The sequence below is a fragment of the Copidosoma floridanum genome, unplaced genomic scaffold, assembly GCF_036245765.1.
Source record: "Copidosoma floridanum isolate Cflo_tuat_1 unplaced genomic scaffold, Cflo_Japanese_pri ptg000012l, whole genome shotgun sequence".
In the NCBI taxonomy this organism is placed as follows: domain Eukaryota; kingdom Metazoa; phylum Arthropoda; class Insecta; order Hymenoptera; family Encyrtidae; genus Copidosoma; species Copidosoma floridanum.
Window position 1 is genome coordinate 3,719,944 of NW_028321889.1, and position 21,065 is coordinate 3,741,008.

General features: G+C 29.5%; 2 protein-coding genes across 2 annotated transcripts; both read right to left on the minus strand.

Annotated features, from left to right (window-relative positions):
* Positions 1-951: 951 nt before the first annotated feature.
* LOC106637244 (Odorant receptor 59c) lies at positions 952-4,468 on the minus strand. The gene is made up of 9 exons (XM_014349956.2): positions 4,293-4,468; positions 4,086-4,208; positions 3,887-4,004; positions 3,015-3,276; positions 2,244-2,366; positions 2,064-2,154; positions 1,845-1,987; positions 1,082-1,214; positions 952-1,002 (listed from the first exon to the last, which is right to left on the minus strand). Exons 1-9 carry the CDS (start codon positions 4,434-4,436, stop codon positions 952-954), a joined length of 1,188 nt encoding a protein of 395 aa, XP_014205442.2. The 5' UTR covers positions 4,437-4,468.
* Positions 4,469-7,828: 3,360 nt separating this feature from the next.
* Positions 7,829-19,787, minus strand: LOC111644116 (transmembrane protease serine 9-like). The gene is made up of 10 exons (XM_089590473.1): positions 19,730-19,787; positions 18,864-19,168; positions 18,480-18,773; positions 17,504-17,616; positions 13,968-14,310; positions 13,595-13,888; positions 12,876-13,008; positions 8,606-8,916; positions 8,229-8,516; positions 7,829-8,014 (listed from the first exon to the last, which is right to left on the minus strand). Exons 1-10 carry the CDS (start codon positions 19,785-19,787, stop codon positions 7,829-7,831), a joined length of 2,325 nt encoding a protein of 774 aa, XP_089446599.1.
* Between the last annotated feature and the right edge of the window lie 1,278 nt (positions 19,788-21,065).

Sequence of the window (21,065 nt, forward strand, 5' to 3'; positions counted from 1 at the left end):
CTCGAAAACGTCATACCAACTGATAATCCTCGAATCAAAAAAGTCGAACTACCCGATCCCTACTTCGATGACAATCTCGATTTATACGCCGATAGAAAAGCCATCATCACTGGTTTTGGCTGCAACGAAATAACCATTGCAAGTTCGGCAAATCGATTGTACGTCAGAAACGCTGGCACGTCAAGGGACTTGAGGTTTTCGAAAACGCGTATTTTGTCCTCGGACGAGTGTTTAGCGATGTATCCTGGCAAAAATATCGCGTCGAAAGTGCTTTGCGCTCGAATGGAGCAGAGACTAGGATTTTTCAAAGGTGCTTGCATGGTAAGGCGTTGTAATTGTCTGTTGCTTGATAAACAAAATTAAACTGACCGTCAATGTGTGTTGGTATTCAGGGTGACAGCGGAGGCCCCCTTGTGGTGCAAGAGATGGGAGTTAACGTTCTCATTGGAGTACTATCTTACGGGAACAAGTTTTGCAATGAACGGGTACAGCCGTCGGTGTATACAAGGGTCACGTTTCACCGGAATTTCATTAAAAACGCCATGGCTGAGAATTTTGATTCGACTATAACCTGCCATTCTTACGCAAGGGGTTTTTGCTCTGTGCAATGAAAAAACCGTGATCACAAAGTTTCATCTCGTCGCCCTGCAGAGAGGTTTTCTTCTGTTACAATGCATGTACATACTGTATATATCTATATATTCCTGCTGTATATATAAATCCTATGTTTAAATTAAAACGACTTAACTAAAGATCTAAGGAGTGTAAGTTTATGTTAAATTAAAAAAAAAAAAATATATATATTTAGAAGTAGTGCTTAATATCATGCAAATTATCATGCGATGTCTTTCATAAAATTAATTTTTGTTTTGGAATTTTTCTCGTTGAATGCTTTTATTTAATATACAATATAATGGTATTATCTAATTAAAAAAAAAAAAAAAGAAGTGTTTATCGTACTGACGCGATTATCGTTACTAGAGACACCGATTTTTTGAACACCTGTAAAACAATATACATCGAACATTAAGTTATTGTGCGTGAAATTCATGTATTTGCAGACGGACAAAAAAATACTCACGAATCCAAAACTTTCGAAATTCAAAGTCACAAGTTTACCCGCTGTGTACTGACATGGTACCGAACTACGCAACATTATAATCTTAATCAGCTGCTTGGATTTGGGACATGTGTTGAACCAATTGCTGTGGAAACTAATACAAAACGTATTAATTTGAAAAGAAAAAAAAGTTTAATTATAACTTTGTAAAAACACATTGGAAAAAATGCGTAACAAAAATTACTATTGTTTTACTACAATATTGAGAAAACGAAGATGTACCAGTATTTTTAATTCAATAATAATTATTAAAAATTATTATTGCACTTTGCTTTCATTATTAACAATTGGACTACTGGATGCCGCGAAATATTAAACTTGTACAACGCATAAAGTTAAATTTTTTGATGATGCTTCGCTTTTTCACTTGCCTTTTAATAATATCGAAAATTATGTTAGCTGGAACGTTGCCACTAACGTCTGACCATTAGTTAAAAAGAAAAAATAATTTTTATTGTTCCATGTTTATTCTTAAAAAACAATAATTACTTTTTCTAAATAAACAATTACACTATTCAATCATTACTGGGATTTATTACCCCATAGTTCTCATAAATACATCTTACACTCCTTGAATTTCTCGAGAACCTCTGACCTTAGCTCATCCCAAATATTGTATATGTTAGGTAGCAACTAATAAGTACATCACGGCTTTTCCCATTAATGTGAAGTTATATTTTTAAATTAGTAATTATTATTAAAAAAACGTATTCCTTGCCCTTACACTGCATTTTTTACATTCGCACTGCTTTCCGCGATCGTCTGACCGGGATACATACTGACGAACAAAAGTGCCGTGAAGCCAATGTACAGGCCACCAAATCTGATTGTCTGTTCCATTTCACCGGCTTCGAATCTCAATAGAGTCTAGAAAGTAATGTTGTTTCATTTATTTGTGGCAATGGCCGTGAAATGTGTAATTTCTAATGTTGCATATCCTTACGACCACAGCAGCAATGCTGATTATTATCGTGCCGAATATTACGATGACAAAGTAGCAAAGAGTGAAACAGTCATCCATCAGATTTACACATCTGATAAAATTAAAGCGTTTCAGTAATAAAATATAGTTTTACACATTAATGCGACAATTTTTTTTTTTCTTCATTAATTTCAACTCAACTGTATGGCTTCTTTATGCAAGTGGACAGCATCTACTATATTAAGGTAAACTTTGGCATCTCTTTCTGTTTTGCTTAAAAATGTCTTGTTTGCTGCTATTGTAGTGGCTCTTTGTAAACGTTGTCTGAAAATCATTAGTTAAAATAACCAGCTGAAAAAGCTTTCATGCAACAACGAAAAATGATTTCAGATTTTTTTATTTCATTATCTAGCTTGCGAAAAATTATTTACCTCGTACGTGTATTCGTTTTCGTTCTGTAATCGTTTGAGCTTATTTAATATAATTGCAACGTTGATTAAGAAATTATTAGAATTAATAACAATATTTGTATAATTGTACAAAAGTAAATTTATAATAAAACAGTTTTTTTTAAAGATTTTTATGTAGTTGCGGAAGATTTTTTAATCTTATTGTTCTGCATTTTTGTAATACACGCTTGTAACTAAAATGAGATAATTATTGTGTAAATGACGATGACTAACACAAATACCAAAAACCGATGTAATAGTGTTAATACTAGTAAATTGATAAATTTTTTTAAACTCATACGAATATTATATTAATTTTCTCATAGTCTAATAATAAGTTACTTTCAAAATTGTTTCATACTTTGATCGTGTTTCTGTTGCTATTTCATCAGACCACAATTTACGTATATTAATATATTTTAGTTGAGGAAGTCCCAAATAACATCATGAACTTCTAACGAGTCTGATGTTCTCAAAAAAAATATTTTCATGTCATCAAAATATTTAGTAGAGACGAACTTACTCGACGCACAAAAAAAGTCCACAAGCATGTTGAGCACATTGAATGCAGTTTGTATGGAATACAACGTAAAGCTGAGCAGAGATTGTACATACGACCCATCCATGAACCGAAAGTTGGAAGTAATACTTTTGATCATCGACAAAGTACTCGGCAAAGTAAGGGAAAACTCGAGGTCGAGTTTCATTCAACGGTTTCACCACATCCAATAAAACTGGTACAAGTGGCAAGCTCAGATATACCGTTAAAGCAACGTTGACAAGTACTGAAAATATTTTCCGCAAGGGAGAACCAAAATATCATTTAAAATAGGTTATCGGTATATTATACTTGTATAGTTAAAGGATGTGAAAGGCAAAATATCATTGTAATAGATAATAATCTTTTTTTTGGAATTCCTTTATCTCGTTATATTCTTTAAGATAAGAAGACAATGTAAAGGGCTTACCATGTCTCGTATAAAAAAATCTTTGATAAAAAAGGACTTTATTTGTCGAAAACATTTTACTCGTAAAATTTTTTAAATAGCATGAACGCTTCGATTGCAGCATGTATTTTATCTAGCTCCGTGATTTTTCATCCAATTGAAACGTTTCGAGGCAAGTTTTATTTACTAAATGACTTATGAAACGAAAATTAAAATAAATATTAAAAGTAAAAAACATGAACATCCGTTAAAAATCTGCATCAAATCGTTCAAGACAAAACTTCGAAAAATTAAAATTATTATTATTAAAAATACTTTCCAGTAAATTAAGAACGTTTTAGTTCACTATTACAATTGCATCATCTTGTTTGTATTATATTTCTCAAAAAATTTAACACTATTACAGATTTAAAGGATTTTTAAGCAATGTATCATTGATAAATGGTACCTGCGTATCCTATCGTTAGTTTCCGACCAATTGTTGCACACTCTCGTAACTTATTGATATCTTCTTGGCTTGAAAATGTGCTCCAATGCCTCATTATTTTCTCGTAAAGATATTTCATCTGTCGATTGAGCAGTTTTTAATTTTTGATTATCAACTAAAGTTTTACGTTGGATTTCCAATTGTAACAAATTTAAATTACCTTTGGTTGGACTCTAATGCAGCTCATATACTTGATTTGAGACATCCCAAAATACATTAGAGAGCCCGAAGTCTCGAGCATAATGTTAGCATTTTTTCCCCATTCTTCCCATAGTTTTATTGCCTATGGAGAACTTTTTTTCATATCACTATTTGCAAAAAATTATTATGAAAAAGAAAAAAACAAAAAACAAAAAAAATTACTCACTTGAGGTATACACAGAGAAGTAATTAGTAAAATGATAGTCACGTTTTTTGTTTTATTGACAAAGTTTTTATCAAATGGCCATAATCCCAAAATTTTCAAGTAAAACAAATTAATTTTGTAAAAATGACTTTTAAATACTGACATTTCAACAATTTTAATATTTTCCCATGCTCGTATCATTTTTGAGCTTCGAGTGAATATTTTTCTATCTTTTTTAACAAAAGCAGTGAGGTCTCCTGAAGCCAAGAAATACGGCCAGATTCATAAAAAATTAATGAAATCGTTGTGAGCGATTTTCTTGAGGCAATTTTCTCTTCACATGCTACCACTATAAGTAAAAGTCATTAATAATTTCTGAACAACTGTATCTGGTACAGCCACTGACGCTATACACACAGAAAAATCCTATACTTTAAAATTTTCTGTACCAATGAAATACGATTTCCAACTATTGCAATGATTTATGGATTGAAAACAGTAATGATTGTTTATTTACGAAAATTATCTCGTCACATAACGTTCTTTTATTATCAAGGATACAATATTCTGCTAATAATACATAATTATTGCGAGCAGTAAAAGTTTTGTTATTTACCTGAAAAACTGTATAATTAAAGTCAAAATTAAGAGGGATTCCTGATTGTATGAAGGATATACTTTTATGTTTGTTGATTTTTGTTTTACACAGTGAAGGCGATTAAGACTGAAGTACATTTATTTTGGAAAATTAATAGACATCCTAATGTAGTGGAAATATTCGTTATTTGCTTCAATTATAATATCCTTAAATATTTTTAAAAATATTTAGTGAGCAAAAATTGCTTTCAAGCCGTCATAACATCATCCCCAATTTCTCTGGTACCAACACTATTATTTGAATCGTACAGTAAAAACAATTTTTGTAATAAATTGATGACACAAGCTCGATGTTGCTTGTCCATGTAGTTGGCGCCGATGTGCCCTAATAAATAACTGTATCATGCATGTGCGTAATAGGTGCAATTTTATCTATAAACAACGATAAGCCCGCGGTTTGAAGGTTTATGGAAAAATCAATACTATCGAGCATTATTTCTACTATGCATTACGTTTCGCGATACCATCAAAGTTCAAGCCCCAAGAAGTTGTAGATATCAGGATAAATATTTCTTTGTGAATGCCTTTATTTCATTTTTTTTCAGTATTACAATTTTAAAAGTTAAAAAAAAATGGACACACCTTAAATAACGTTAAAAAAGCAACATTTTTACCATTATAAGATAATCTTTAAGTCCTGAATGATAAAAATTATTATATATTAAAAATAAATAGTTCATTATTAACCTAAGGTAACCACATTTATTATTAAACGGTGTGCACATACATTTCTTTATAATACACTTACACTTAAATTCAAAAACTTATTCAATATACTTTAGACAACTTTCAATGCTTGGATCTTTTCGAATATTTTGCTGCATCTTTTAATGAAGCATCACTTTCAATGTACCTCGCAAATTCTTTGCAGCATTTTGTTTTAATGTCTCAACTTCATCGAGGAAAAAATTTTTCGAAAAATATGGAAGTTAATTAAATTACTGATTTAGAAACTACAGTTTGTATTGAAATTATATTACATCATTCTTTTATTGAATCGATAAAATTATTCAAAAGTAATTAATAGGTCGTAATGTTTTTTTTTTTTTTTTTTTTTTTTTAAATAAGCAAGAATATTACGTTTAAAATAAAATGTAGGTATTAAAAATAACCACACAAAGAGCACATTTGCATTGTCATCGTTTGCATTCGTCATCCCAGCATTGACTGTTAATAAGTGAATATATACACCATAGACGTCGTAAACGCAATGAGCTGCTGTCAAAACGATATTGGGTGCTATGAGTGCACCGCCGCAATGATGGAATTGTCTCAACTGTATGGAGACAAAGTACTTGAATTGGTGTTTTTTGGCCAAGTGACCACCAATGATTTTTTCGGATTCCAGACCCGCAACTGTAGGTGAAGTGAAGATACGGTAAGCTACAAATTAATGATTAATTCATGACTTTTGACGTACAAAATTTAATTGTCCAGATTAAGTATACGATAGTATTTTTAATAATGATTTACAAAAATTTTTGATGAGCTTCACCAACTACCTAATAAAAATAGTTTATTTTGAAATTTGTTAAAAGTTACTTGAACTTTAACGCTATGCTGTTTAATATTATATCCACTTTGGATGGGTCAAAGCCAATTTATATGTACTGCACAAGTTGTGAGATGAAAACTATAAAAGTATTTTTTGAATACAAAAAAATATTACAGCCAATTTACAATACAATCACCAATTTTCTTTTGATAAAAGAGAGGCTCAAAAATTTAAAAAAAAAAATTGTAGATTTATTAAAATGACATGAATATCTATGTATCGACTTTGGTATTCCACTCGTACTGGTACAGTTTGATTTTTAATTAGCTGCAATATATTTATTACACATTTTTTATGTAATAGTTAAAATTTACAAACTTCTGTATGAAAAATCAAAAAGTATCGTAATACTGTACTCAGGATCAAATATTTTTAATTGAACAGAGATAGTTTATGTATAAGAAAATAATTAAAAAGTGTCTTTAGAATTTCAATTTTTTTACTAACTTACCATTGCTAATAAATACAGTAAGAGCCACTACTAAAACTTTAGAATTGTGCCCCTTCATTTTTGACTCGCTTAATGACTTTTTTACAAGGAAATGCACCACCGTATTTTATGCCTTTAAATTATTATCTTAAGGAAATTAACGTTCCGATTATAACAGTCAATAAAATTCCATGCTTACAGATAATTGAAAAATATAACGTTTTAAGTTTGTTGAATCAGCTCTCACGTAACCAGGGTTCTAACTAATTTAATAAAATCTTCATTTGATGAAAGTTCAATTAATAATTAAAACTTAAATTCTTCAAAATAATAAAGTATGTTTACATTTTAAAGAATTTTTTTTTAAGTGTATCAAAAATTATTACACGCATTTTGATACGCCAGCCTACGATAAAGTGAAGGTACGAAAATACGTTTTTTAATTAACTTTTTTTAATTCATTTTCAAAAACTTTTGTACATGATTTTTATACTATAACGGTAATTTTCTATGCTTGAATTTATTCTTTGAGTTTACCTCAGCATATAACCTTCCAATTTTTTGTATTTTAAACTTACAAAAATTATTCTTATATTTTTGTACTTAAAATAAAAGTATTTTTCTTAACTCGACAATCGACTTGATTTTTATTTTTCCGTTTTAACACTTATTATTTAACTTTGTTTACTACAAGAAAAAAGAGTCCAAGCAAGTCAGTAAACTCTATAAGTCCTAGAGAGACCACATCTAAAAGTAGGAACTAATCCAATAAAAAATAATAAGTCTCTTTTTTCCAAGTAACGCAACAAATAAAAAACATCAATCACATTTCACAGCTGTAAGCTTCGAAATCAATTGTGAAATTAACTCTTACATTTTATATTTTTAAATAGACGCTTGATAATTTAAAGAAAATTAATTATTGGATTTAATAAACATATCGCTTGTTTCCTTGTCATGTATAGCATTTTTGATGAAATCCAAGTACTTGGAGACTTTGGTGTACGAAGCCGGCTCATATGACTCGTCACATCCTTTTGGACTAAGACTCACGATTCCAATGACTTTATTGTTGTACACTAGAGGACCACCGCTGTCACCCTGAAAATCATTGCGTTGGTTTATAAATTGACACAAGCGATGGGTATTGATAAAAAAAAATGTCCATAGTTGATTTAAAAATTAAGATAAAACAAGACCGAATTAATTCTTGTAAGGATTTTTTAATAGAATTTTTATATTTCATCACTGCTTTTGGATGCGATTAAGCATTTTAAAAACCAATATTTGATAACAAAATTGGAAAGACATATACCCCACAAACGCCTTGAGGTGCCCCATACAATCCTTGCTTCATATGAGCACACAGAGTTTTTTGATCCAAGTCACATCGATCGGTTCTTACAACATCTACAAATTCATATCTTAATTGTCCTGAGGATTCGCCAAACTCAAGAGTATCTTTGAGAGCAGGACTGTACACTTCCCTAACTTTATCCCAGCCAAGACCCATCACTATGGCAGTTTTGCCGGTAAAATCTTCGTTTTCCAGTGGTAGAGACGCCAAACCAATGGGTAAACGACCATCGAAACTCTTCTCCAACTAAAAAAAAAATTCAAATACATAGCCACTCGACTTATTTTCAAGAGACGCAAAATATTTTTGTACAAACATGACTATGTGATACCGACCCTCAACACAGCGATATCATTCATATCACCTGGATATTGGTATCGGTATTTCATGTGAGCGTAAATTTTTTTAACGCGACTACTGTAAGTGTCATCGTTTGCATTCGTCATCCCAGCATTGACTGTAAATGAGTGAATATCGATGCCATAGACGCCGTAAACGCAATGAGCTGCTGTCAAAACGATATTGGGTGCTATGAGTGCACCGCCGCAATGATGGGATTTTCTCAACTGTATGGAGACAAAGTACTTGAATTGGTGTTTTTTGGCCAAGTGACCACCAATGATTTTTTCGGATTCCAGACCCGCAGCTATAAAAAAAGTATGGTTGAAAAACTATCAATAACCAATCCACTAATTGTATTTGAATTAATTTCATGGTTTACGTATTAATTGTCCAATTGTCATTCTACCGTGGTAATTGTGAGTAAAGAATTATCGTCGCAAAGATCCGAATCATTAAATATACCTCATCAAGCAAAATTTAATAAACATTAAGAAACTACAAATTTTTAAATACAAATAAATATTTATACATTTTTTAGATGAAAAACTATTGATAACTATGTTAAGTACTGGTTTTTAAAATTTTAACGCACTGGTAACAAATTATTCAATATTTGTAATTACGAGAATTATAATTAACTTTAGAAAAAAATTTAACACTTCAAAGTACGAAAAACTGTGATATCATAAAAAAAAGTCTACTGACATGGAATCAGAGACAAAACACAATGTTTATTTTTATAATTGACATATTATGCTCGTTCTATTCTGATATTTCAAGTACTTAGTTTTATTTCCACCACTTAAAATATGTTTGTAACTTGTTTTTTAATAAGAGATATTTTTACGAATTTTTCTTCCTTATTAAAAAAGTTAAACAATACAGTGCAATGATTAATGTCAGTCTTTTCTATGGTATACATTAAATATTTTCCAACTTTATAGTTAAATCTTCATTGCAACTCTAAAGTGAGATAAAAATTAAATACTAGTTGTAAGCAGAAGTATAACGATTTCCAAACTATTTCTAAAAGAACATTAATTTTTAATTAGTTCATTCCCGAAAATCAAATTTTTTTTTTTATCAACTCACCATTACTAATCAGTACAGTAAAAACTGCGAAAAAAACTCTAAGATTGGACCACTTCATTTTTAACTCACTTAATATCGATATTTCTTAATGTAAGAGAATTTTCGGTTATACGTCTTATATACCTTTATAACCTGACGCAGGTTAATGTGTCAATTTAAATTAATACATTGAATAAGATGGAGTTTTATTGAACGGATATTCGTAATAAAAATGACAAATAATAAAACCATGTTCATTCTTAATTGACTGTTAAGTAAGCACGTATAAAATTTATACATTTTTATTTCAAGCGTGTAATTTTATACAAATGTTTTACACATGAAGTTGCTTGTAATGAGGACATACTTTCAATATCAATGTTGTCACCCCATCTGATGCATTTTATATCTAAACGTTGTAAAACACAATAGCCCCAGATGAATTATAATTATGATGTAAAATCGAGTCATTAGGTCAAGTTATTCTATTATTCGACTTGTGATTAACAGTGATAACAGTGATTATATTTTGCTTAGAAAAAAAAAACAAACAAAAAATAATAAGCACCTAGCATGTCCATACTATGAAGAGTTTGAGCTATTAACACAAAAATAATTACAATATTGTAATTTATCCACAGGAAAGTTTTTTTCATAAACTCATTTAATATCGTAGCCTAAAAAATTACTCTCAATATTAAAATCAAGGTTCACTTTAACGTAGTAATGCGAAAATGTCTCAATAATACGGGCGCGATAAAAAATGATTGGTAATAATAATAGTTAATAGATGATTTTTTTTTTAAAACATGGAGCAAAATAGCAGACCAAGAAAGCTCACATGTTTACTGTACTCTCACAATTCGATACTACGAGGCTTCTAACAAATTTTGTTAATGTCTTATGGAGGCCACATCAAAAATGAAAGATACGGTCAAACAAAACGGTATCAACAACTTAATCTTTTGGTATACTTATAGTTATAATGTGTCAATGTTAACCATATATTTTTGTTTATTTATACATAATTATATACGTATATACAAAGTAAGTCATTAGAAAAATTTATATTAGATGAACTTTGCGTTTCTAACTGCAATCGGTCGACGTATTTAATTACGAATCAATAAATCGTTATCGTACGACGCTTAATCGTGATAATACAATTATCTCACCAGATCATAACAAATCATGCGGCGCAAAAAAAAAATTTTTTAACTTCTTACTAATTAAGCAGTTTTAACATAAGATTAATTACGAAATGTTATTTTTCGTTTTATTACGAACAATTGATTGAATGTTTTTACAACATTGAAGTCATAATTACCACTTTGTTTAAACAAAAAATGTGTACTCTTGTACAAAATAACATTACAACAAAGGACTACACTTGTGCAAAAACTATACAGTTTTGGAGATAAGGCACGACTGAGACATCAATTACTACAAAGCTGTTATATTTATTTTTCAAAGTTTGACTTAGTAGAAAAAAAGTTCAGTAAAAAAAATTGTACTTTTTTAAAGATTTTCGACTTCTATATCCCATACTCACGATCGCAGAACTTGTTTACGTGGACAAAAAATAAATTTTCAGCTTCTTTGAATTGTAAAGCATTTAATTTTATCCTAGAGTTAAATATATGAAACAGAAAGGGTGTATTTGTTTGAGGTTTAAAATTGTTGTACTCACTTTTTTTCATAGAATATCAAATTTTTTGCTGTTAAGGTTGAAAAACTAATTTTTCGACTTTGTTAAGTAATTCTTTATGTTGTTACAATGATTTAGTTTATCACTTGTCCCATAATTAACTCATTGTTCCACCTTACAATATTTTATAGGGTTCATTTTCGTTTATTTTATAAAATAAAAATAATATAAAGGTGTACGATAACCATGAGTTGTACTTCAACAAAACCTACAACTTGTCCTAAAAAAAAAAAAAAAAAAATTTATAAATCGTCTACTTGCAAAGTTATAGAAAAAAACAAATGTTTTTCTTCGAAATTCAATACCAGAGGGATATCATTTTTTTACATCTCCTTTCTGAAACCTACTTTCTTTAAGTACTAACATTCTCATTTTCATTATAAAATACCTTGTTTTGGGTATTGTATGTAGGTGGGAACTCCACTTATGGCAAATTTTTTTCTACAGAAATTTAAGTTTTGATATACTTACTTTTGCTCCACGAAAATAGCCTTGAAAATATAAAGTGGGATGCAGAGGATTGGTCAGTTAAAAATGGAAAATAAAATAGTAGTATTGATAGTAAAAACGTTGTATTTATAACGTGGTTAATGGCTTGAAAGTTACACAAATCTTAGTTACTGAAGTTGAACCTAATTTAACATCCAGAATAAATAATTTTTACTATCCGTAAATTGTCTCTACATAAAAACCTATACTAACACCGAAAAAGAAATTTGTTTTACATAATTCGTTAAATTTATTCACGATTTTAATATTCACTTCAAGGAACTTTAAAAAAAAAGCATTAACCGTGTATAACAAGAGGTACCTGTTATAGCTATATTTTTTCATAATCTCTTGATATTGAAAAATCATAAATACAATATAAAATAATTAAAGGTACAACAATTTCTGGGTAATAATAACTTTACTTCATTTACAATAATTTTGCAGTAGTTTTGAATATTTTTAATTCTTCCACTGATCGAACATTTCACTAACTCAGATATTAATAAAAAATTATCACTTAACTTGTCATGCAAATTCTTTATTTTTTTGCGTTGTTACATGTAAGTCTCCTACTTCATTCACCAACCCGTTTAATTCATCATTTTGTTTAGAAATATTTAAACATTTTGTGTTATTTATTTTTAGATATTCTACTCAATATTCAATATTAAGTAAATCCGTGTGGTTATTAACAAAGTCTTTAAGACGTCACATAAAAATATTGAATAGTCTAAGGAGACACAAGTAGTTTTTTCAGTTAATTACAGTTAAAAATGTATTTTCTCTACTTCAAAAACTATTACTTTTCTACTTAGTGGCGCAATGTACTATTTTTGTATTAAACAATCAGATACATCTGAATATATATTGTTAAACAACTTTTGTATTATATTTTTTTTAACTTGCTTTTGACTAGAAAAATAATTATTCGATGTATTAATATTCAATAGATTTGATTAACATATCGCTTGTTTCCTTGTCATTTATTGCACCTTCAATGAAGTCAAGGAAATCAGAAATTTTAGTGTATGTAGCTGGTTCAGATGATTCGTCACATCCTCTTGGACTAAGACTCACAATTCCAATGACTTTATTGTCGTACACGAGAGGACCACCGCTGTCACCCTGAAAATATTGATGTCGATAAATTAATGAGTGCAAATGAAAAAAAAAAAACATTTACAATTGATTCAGCGAATTACTTTTATTCCCATACTGCTGCAATACGATTTTTATGTGAATTTTTATGTAGAGTTTTTCATGAAATTAGTATAGTTATATTTAATTTTGGCAGGATTTTTTAAGCTGAGTTAATTTTAAAGATAATTTAAATTCTTCAATGCAGAAAAAAGGCTAAAAATACCAAAAACTATAGAATTGATATTTTTTTTTCCTAAAAAAAAAATTAAGTATATAATTTTAATGGTACTAAATGTAATTTGACGATTTTTAATAAAAAAAAAAATTGTATGGGTCAAAAGAATTATATGTTCAAATTGTTTTAAATCCCATGTTATTTCGACTTTGAGGAGTAGAATCATTATTATAGTCCAAACAATAAAGAAATTTCAGTGGATATATGATTAGAATATATAACTTGAGAAATAATGGATACTGTAATGTATATATATATGCGCATTCACTATGATCTACAGTACCGTTAAAGGCTCACACTTACACTCAACAATAAAAAAATTACAGAGACACATACCCCACAAACGCCTTGAGGTGCCCCATACAATCCTTGCTTCATATGAGCACACAGAGTTTTTTGATCCAAGTCACATCGATCGGTTCTTACAACATCTACAAATTCATATCTTAATTGTCCTGAGGATTCGCCAAACTCAAGAGTATCTTTGAGAGCAGGACTGTACACTTCCCTAACTTTATCCCAGCCAAGACCCATCACTATTGCAGTTTTGCCGGTAAAATCTTCGTTTTCCAGTGGTAGAGACGCCAAACCAATGGGTAAACGACCACTTACGTCGAAACTCTTCTCAAGCTGATAATAATGTAAATAAATAAACTTTTAACTTGTCTCAATGGTGCAAGTGATTTTTATATAAATATATGGTTCATACTCTCAATAAAGCAATGTCACTTGTGCCTGTAAAAAGGAATTTCAGATGAGCGTAAATTTTTATAACAGCACTGCTGTAAGTGTCATCGTTTGCATTCGTCATCCCAGCATTGACTGTAAATGAGTGAATATCGATGCCATAGACGCCGTAAACGCAATGAGCTGCTGTCAAAACGATATTGGGTGCTATGAGTGCACCGCCGCAATGATGGAATTGTCTCAACTGTATGGAGACAAAGTACTTGAATTGGTGTTTTTTGGCCAAGTGACCACCAATGATTTTTTCGGATTCCAGACCCGCGACTACTGGTAATAAGTAGACAAAGAACGTATTAATGAAGGCACTACTTTCATGTTACTAAATTTAATGGAACAGAGATATTTTTTGTTTTCAATGACTTGTCGATTTTTCAAAGGATTGGAAAAAATTTTACAATTTTTGTGGAAGTACAGCTTATTCCGACATAAAGTTATACATTTTACTTCTCTTTTTGATTTGTATTGGTGGAAATTATTATTGTCATTTTACTCAAGTCGTTGTGAATAAAAAATCAACGTAAAAAATATCCAAATCATTAAATATTCTTGTTACTCTAACTGTAATTTACTTCAGAAAAAAAAAATTAATTCTTCAAACACAAAAAACTACAACAGTTAGAAGACAGAGAGACGGATATGATTTTGTAAAGATGGTGAGGAATAATAAGGTACATTCTTTTGTTTTTTAAAGTTAGTACTACATGTCACAATTTTCGTGTGAGTTAAAAATAAAGTGATAATTAAAAGACAAAAATATGATAGTTCCTAGACCATTTCTAGAGAAACAATAAAATGTACTAGTTTTTTTTCTTTAATTAAATTTTAATTTTTTTACCAACTCACCATTAATAATCATTACAATAAGAAATACCACCAAAACGATAGGATTGGACCACTTCATTTTCAACTCACTTACTGACGATATTTTTCAATGTAAGAGAATTTTTTGCTCATAAGTTTAATATACTTTGATAATCTGACGGAAATTATTGTGTCGATTAAATATGTTAAATCGGATGCAGTTGTGTTTAAACAAAAAACTTTCAGTGCACAATAACAAATAAAATCATGTTCATTTTTAATTGACTGTTAAATCAGAATGTATGAAATTTACACATCACAAGTGTATAATTTTTTCATTTATATAAGACACTGAAATCAGTATCTATTACGTCACCCATGTCAAATAAAATTAAAAATTGAGGGAAATACGAAGGGAAATACGCTGATTCTTGATTGCTAAGTCCAACTTCGTCGAATTTCTTAAGAAAGTGATTCCTTTATTGAAGTGAAATTAAAATGTGTTAAAACTGTGCTTGTTAAGTAAACAATTTTGTGCGATACAATCAAAAAATGTTACATATTAGCTTAGTCTAAGTTGGACAAAAAATTGTATTTAGCACTAATTATTAAATACAAAACAGTGATTTATACTTATACAAAAATAAAATTTACAGAAGTCCTTTTGATACTCTCTAATCAATAAATTTATGGAAAATAATCTCTTCAAATTTAGAGCTTATACGCCTATGGATAACATTTTTTTACAAGCTTTCTCTACATTACTAGAATAAAGTTGTGATGTAAAAATATACAATAACTTAATTTCAACTTAATCCTATACAATTTAGTTTCACTTATATTTTTATATTAAAAATCAGCTCGAGTATGAAGAGAAAAATTTGCTTATTATTGAACAAATGACATAATCGTATTGTACACAAATATTACTTTAAAAATACACCAATGCTGAAGCTTACATAAACTTCTTACGCATACAAATTTTATGTATCTGATATACTTAACCACTTTGTTTAAAAAAATTAAGAGATTTTAAAATGTGATTTGTGTAATTCAGTAACTTATACACAAATGTTTTAATTTGATACGGAAGTGGTGCATGCCACCATTGATTTTCTACAAATTGCTACTATGACTTCATTACAACGGGTTTGAATTAGTCCAATTTTTAAGCTAAATCAAAAATAACTACTTAATCACGAATGCATTTCAGTTATACCTTAGAAACAATCACAGATACCCTGTTGGATTTTAAGAAATCATGCAACTTTTGATACATGGTGAGCAAGTATTTAAATGACGTATTCGTAAATGTGACATCGGAAACAGTACAAGTTGCAGGGCGCAGTCAGTTGATACGTTTGATTACGAAACGATAAATTGTTTGATAGGACGGTTAATCACGCTTAACGCGATTACTTTCACAAATAACAACTGATCGCGATTTCTCATTGCATTTCCAACACTTGTTTAAATATTTTTACAGCATTGCAGTAAATATTAAAGTTTGTTTCAATATAATATTTATTATCAGGTTCAAAATATTAATAATACATACTTGCACGTAGAGATTTGGGAAATCTTCCGTTTGGAGTTAAATCGATTTCACTTCATAAGTGAATGATAAAAAAAATAATAATTTTTAAAAATTATGATAAAGTCAAAAATAAACCTTCGGGATCCTGCTCTGAACCAAATCGGACATAAGTAAACTGTTTGAGATAATTTAAATAAACGTACAGTGTAACATACTTCATGGAACCAAGATAGAGAATGATTATTTTTTTCTTTTCAAAATTTTTTTATTTATTTTACATCAAAAATAGAACATCTACAATTTACTTTTTAGTTCGTTATTTAGTTTTCTACTTTTTCAATTTTATAACGTCATGAGCGCAAAAATCGATTTTCTTACTGATTTTTAATTTTTTTTTTAATTTTAACAAATTTACCGTGAACAGCACGGGAAACTCATAATTTACAAAAAATTCTTAATCTTAATAATCAAATTTACAACATAAACAATTCCAGTTACCACATTCCGAATTTTGTGGAAAACGATAATTACAATATTTATACTATCATTTTTAAGTAACTTTGATAGCTTTTCGTTGAAATACTCTGACAAAATTCAAATGCGTCATGAGAATTCTCGATTCAATTGTACTTGAACGTATATTTTGCATAACGAAGCGATTGACTTCACTTACCATTTTGTTACGCGGCACAGCTAAATACTTTGGGTTATTTATTTTAAGATTTTTCACACAAAAATACAAACTAGGAACATGAGATGTCACAAGAATCCTTTCTCACTGTAAAAATGTAGAAATAGTTTAATCACTGATTCAGAAATTATACCATTTGTTTTTGGAAATCTTCTTACATAATGTTTTAGTTAACTGATACAGGCTATGGATTTCCATATTTAATGGATTTCCAGGAAAATTTTGACACAATCACTTTTCGGCATTTAAAATATCTATGAATTGGGCCAAAATAATCCTAAAATCAGTCAATTACTTAATTAAAATTTGCTAAAAATCATTTGTAATAATTGCAACCTTCTGAATCGGCTGTCAAACTAACTCTACAATTTTTTGTTTGCTAATATTCGAAATAAAAGGATTTATGGATTTAACTAACTCATCGGTTGTTTTCTAGTCCATCATGGCATTTTTAATGAAATCCAAGTACTTAGCAATTTTCGTGTACGAAGCCGGCTTAAATGATTCATCGCATCCTCTTGGACTACGGCTCACAATTCCAATGACTTTATTGTTGTACACTAGAGGACCACCGCTGTCACCCTGAAAATATTTACTTTTATAAATTTATGGATACAAATTATACGTTTAATTCACGTAACAATCCATTTATCTTGTTAAGTTTTTTATTTGTATGTCATTTCTTTTTTCTGAATTGCTTGATTCGATCTTGATCGACCTCAATTTTTGACAGTAAATTTTTGGGCTAACATATACACGGACAAAGATTTTTTTTTTTTAAATTTTACTTCCATTGTTCTGGAAATCTGTGAAATCTAAATGATCGTTTCCGTCATCGCCAAATCTGCAAGTTTCTTTATTTTTAACAATACTAAAAGTTAATTTAACACTTAGTTCAACACGATTTTACGATCATAAAGACTTCTGATGAATTCTTCCTAAGAGGCGCAAGGCGTGAAAAAAATGTTTTATTATAGCATCCAAATTCTCTCAAATTATACGTTTTTAATGATGGATTACGGGTTCGTGGTTGATTTTTAAAATGTTTTAGATACATTTGTCGTGAAATGCGTACAAACAAATAAGCACCTTATTTGCCAAACAAAAATTTTTTCTTAGGATAAAAAATTAAAATAAAACAATCTTATTTATAGAATGATTTTTTTACGGTATAATACGTTTGGGGGTATAAAATTTTGTTTTTCCATTTATGATTCAACTAATCCCTGTAATTATGAAAAAACAATCTATTTAAACGCGTTTTTAAATAAAATACAAAACAATAAAAATACTACCCAATCGTTTAGTGGTACTTTTCAAACCGTTTTTGTACACGTAATTATTTATCAGACAATGTTTGTTTTATTTTATATGTGTACATCAACTGTTTTACCTTCAAGAAGCTATACTCGTCAAAACTAATTTTAGGCATAAAAGACACCTACCGAACAAACGCCTTGAGGTGCCATGGATGATTTTTGCTTCATTTGGCCACATATAATTTTTTGATCATAGTCACATCGCTTGGTTTTTACTACATCTACGAACTCATATTTCAATTGTCCTGAGGATTCGCCAAATTCGTCCATATCCTTGATGTTATAATTATATTCTTCCCTAACTTTATCCCAGCCAAAACCCATCGTCACTGCAGTTTTGCCGGTAAAATCTTCGTTTTCCAGTGGTAGAGACGCCAAACCAATGGGTAAACGACCACTTACGTCGAAATCTTTCTCCAACTAAGGAAAATATACGAGTGAGCCCATTCAACTCATCTTAAAATTGTTCAAGAGATTTCCATACAAGTTTATGGTAATATAAGTACCTACTTTCAATACAGCGATGTCATTAGTTCCTCGTACGAAGATAAATTTATCGTGGATGTAAACTTTTTTAACGCGACTACTGTAAGTGTCATCGTTTGCATTCGTTGTCCCAGCATTGACTGTTAATAAGTGAATATATACACCATAGACGTCGTAAACGCAATGAGCTGCTGTTAAAACAATATTGGGTGCGATGAGTGCACCGCCGCAATGATGGGATTGTCTCAACTGTATGGAGACAAAGTACTTGAATTGGTGTTTTTTGGCCAAGTGACCACCAATGATTTTTTCGGATTCCAGACCCGCAGCTATAAAAAAAGTATGGTTGAAAAACTATCAATAACCAATCCACTAATTAGATTAAATTTAATTTTATAGTGAACATATTAATTGTCCAATTGTTGTAATTAAGATCTGATTCACTTAATACACCCAAATACGATTGATATAATTAACTTTAAAGTAATTATAATTTTTTAGGTAGAAATAAATATAATAACCATTTGGGCAAAACAAAAATTTTCCATTAGAAAAAAAAAAGTTTAAAAAAATTAAAAAATGAAAAATGTCCATAAACTTGTAAAGAAGGTAAAATATTACTCACACATCTTTACATTTTTACTGACCTATTCTACTAATTTAATAATTATATTGTGTGATTTTAAATAATTCATTTAAATACCGGAAAACTTACAAAGCTCCGTATGCGTACTGTACTTATTCATCAAGTGTTTCCAAGTTAATGCTTTATTGTTTTTCTCGACGGGTTAATAACCAAAATACGATTTCAAAATTATTTCTGTAGGAACATTAATCGGTCTACTATGGTTTTTTTTTCTTTATTAAAATTTTTGTTTTCACCAACTTACCATTGCTAATCAGTAGAGTAACAATTACCACCAAAACGTTAAGATTGGACCACTTCATTTTCAACTCACTTACTGACGATATTTTTCAATGTAAGAGAATTTTTCGATTTTAAGTTTAATATATTTCGATAATCTGACGGAAGTTATTGTGTCGATTAAACACGTTAAATCGGATGCAGTTGTGTTTAAACAAAAATTTGCACAGAACATTTTTAATTTTTAATGTTCATTCTTAATTTACTGCCAAAAATCTATATTCAATGAATTACGTTACCTTTAAAATTAATGACAATATGTCGAACAAAGCCACTAGGTATATTTGATTAGTGGAGCTGCTAAACATTTTAAGACATCTGTTAAGGCGTTTATCACAGGAGAAATTTAATGCACGAAAAGTTTAACCTTCGTGTTGCTCATTAATACAGGGTATACCATGAAACAAAAAAATTATCTGACAAATAAAAACTAGTGCAAAAACGGTTGGAAAAGTACGGCTGAATGAAACCGTATGGTTTTGTCTTTCATTTACAAATGCGTGATTGGATTTTTTTTTTATAATCACAGGGATTTGTTTAATCATGATAGCAAAAACATAAAACTTCATGCGTCATTGTAGAAAAATCATTATTCTATAAATAAGATTATTGTTTTATTTTAATTTTTTATCCTAAGAAAAAATTTTTGTTTGGCAAATAAGGTGCTTATTTGTTTGTACGCATTTCACGACAAATGTATCTAAAACATTTTAAAAATCAACCACGAACCCGTAATCCATCATTAAAAACGTATAATTTGAGAGAATTTGGATGCTATAATAAAACATTTTTTTCACGCCTTGCGCCTCTTAGGAAAAATTCAATAGAAGTCTTTATGGTTCAAAAACAATGTTGGAGTGGTATAAAATAAAAGTTTTATATTACACTCATATATTAGGAGAAAAATGCAGGTAAATAATATCTTCAATTTTAACTTCTCTTATTTTTCCCTGAGGAAAAGCCAAAAAATAATTACTTTGCTCTTATGGTCCGTAGCATATACTAATACTATTTTTGCATTGTACATAAAAAAATTTTAAGCTTCACAATGATATTCTTAGTGCCAAATGAGTAAATCATTAGTTTTTAGCTGTACAAAAAAATGTTTTGTGGTTTTTAAAATATTTTATTTTGGTAAAAAAAACACTGAAAAACTGTATTATTCTTGAAGTTTAAGAACTTAAGAGTTTATTGTTCCATCAAAAGAAATTCGTTAAAAAAAATTATGTAACATAAAAGACATCCAGCTTCGTAAGACCTCTAAAATGTGTGTTTATGTAAATAAAACGAAACAATGTAAA

Coding starts and splice junctions, on each gene's coding strand:
- LOC106637244 (XM_014349956.2), bottom strand. CDS start 4,436: ATGTCAGTATTTAAAAGTCATTTTTACAAAATTAATTTGTTTTACTTG. Junction 1,215..1,844: donor GCGAATGTAAAAAATGCAGT/GTAAGGGCAAGG, acceptor GTTTTGTATTAG/TTTCCACAGCAATTGGTTCA. Junction 1,003..1,081: donor ATTTCGAAAGTTTTGGATTC/GTGAGTATTTTT, acceptor ATTGTTTTACAG/GTGTTCAAAAAATCGGTGTC.
- LOC111644116 (XM_089590473.1), bottom strand. CDS start 19,787: ATGAAGTGGTCCAATCTTAACGTTTTGGTGGTAATTGTTACTCTACTG. Junction 18,774..18,863: donor ATGACATCGCTGTATTGAAA/GTAGGTACTTAT, acceptor TATTTTCCTTAG/TTGGAGAAAGATTTCGACGT. Junction 13,009..13,594: donor CACCTCAAGGCGTTTGTGGG/GTATGTGTCTCT, acceptor CAATATTTTCAG/GGTGACAGCGGTGGTCCTCT.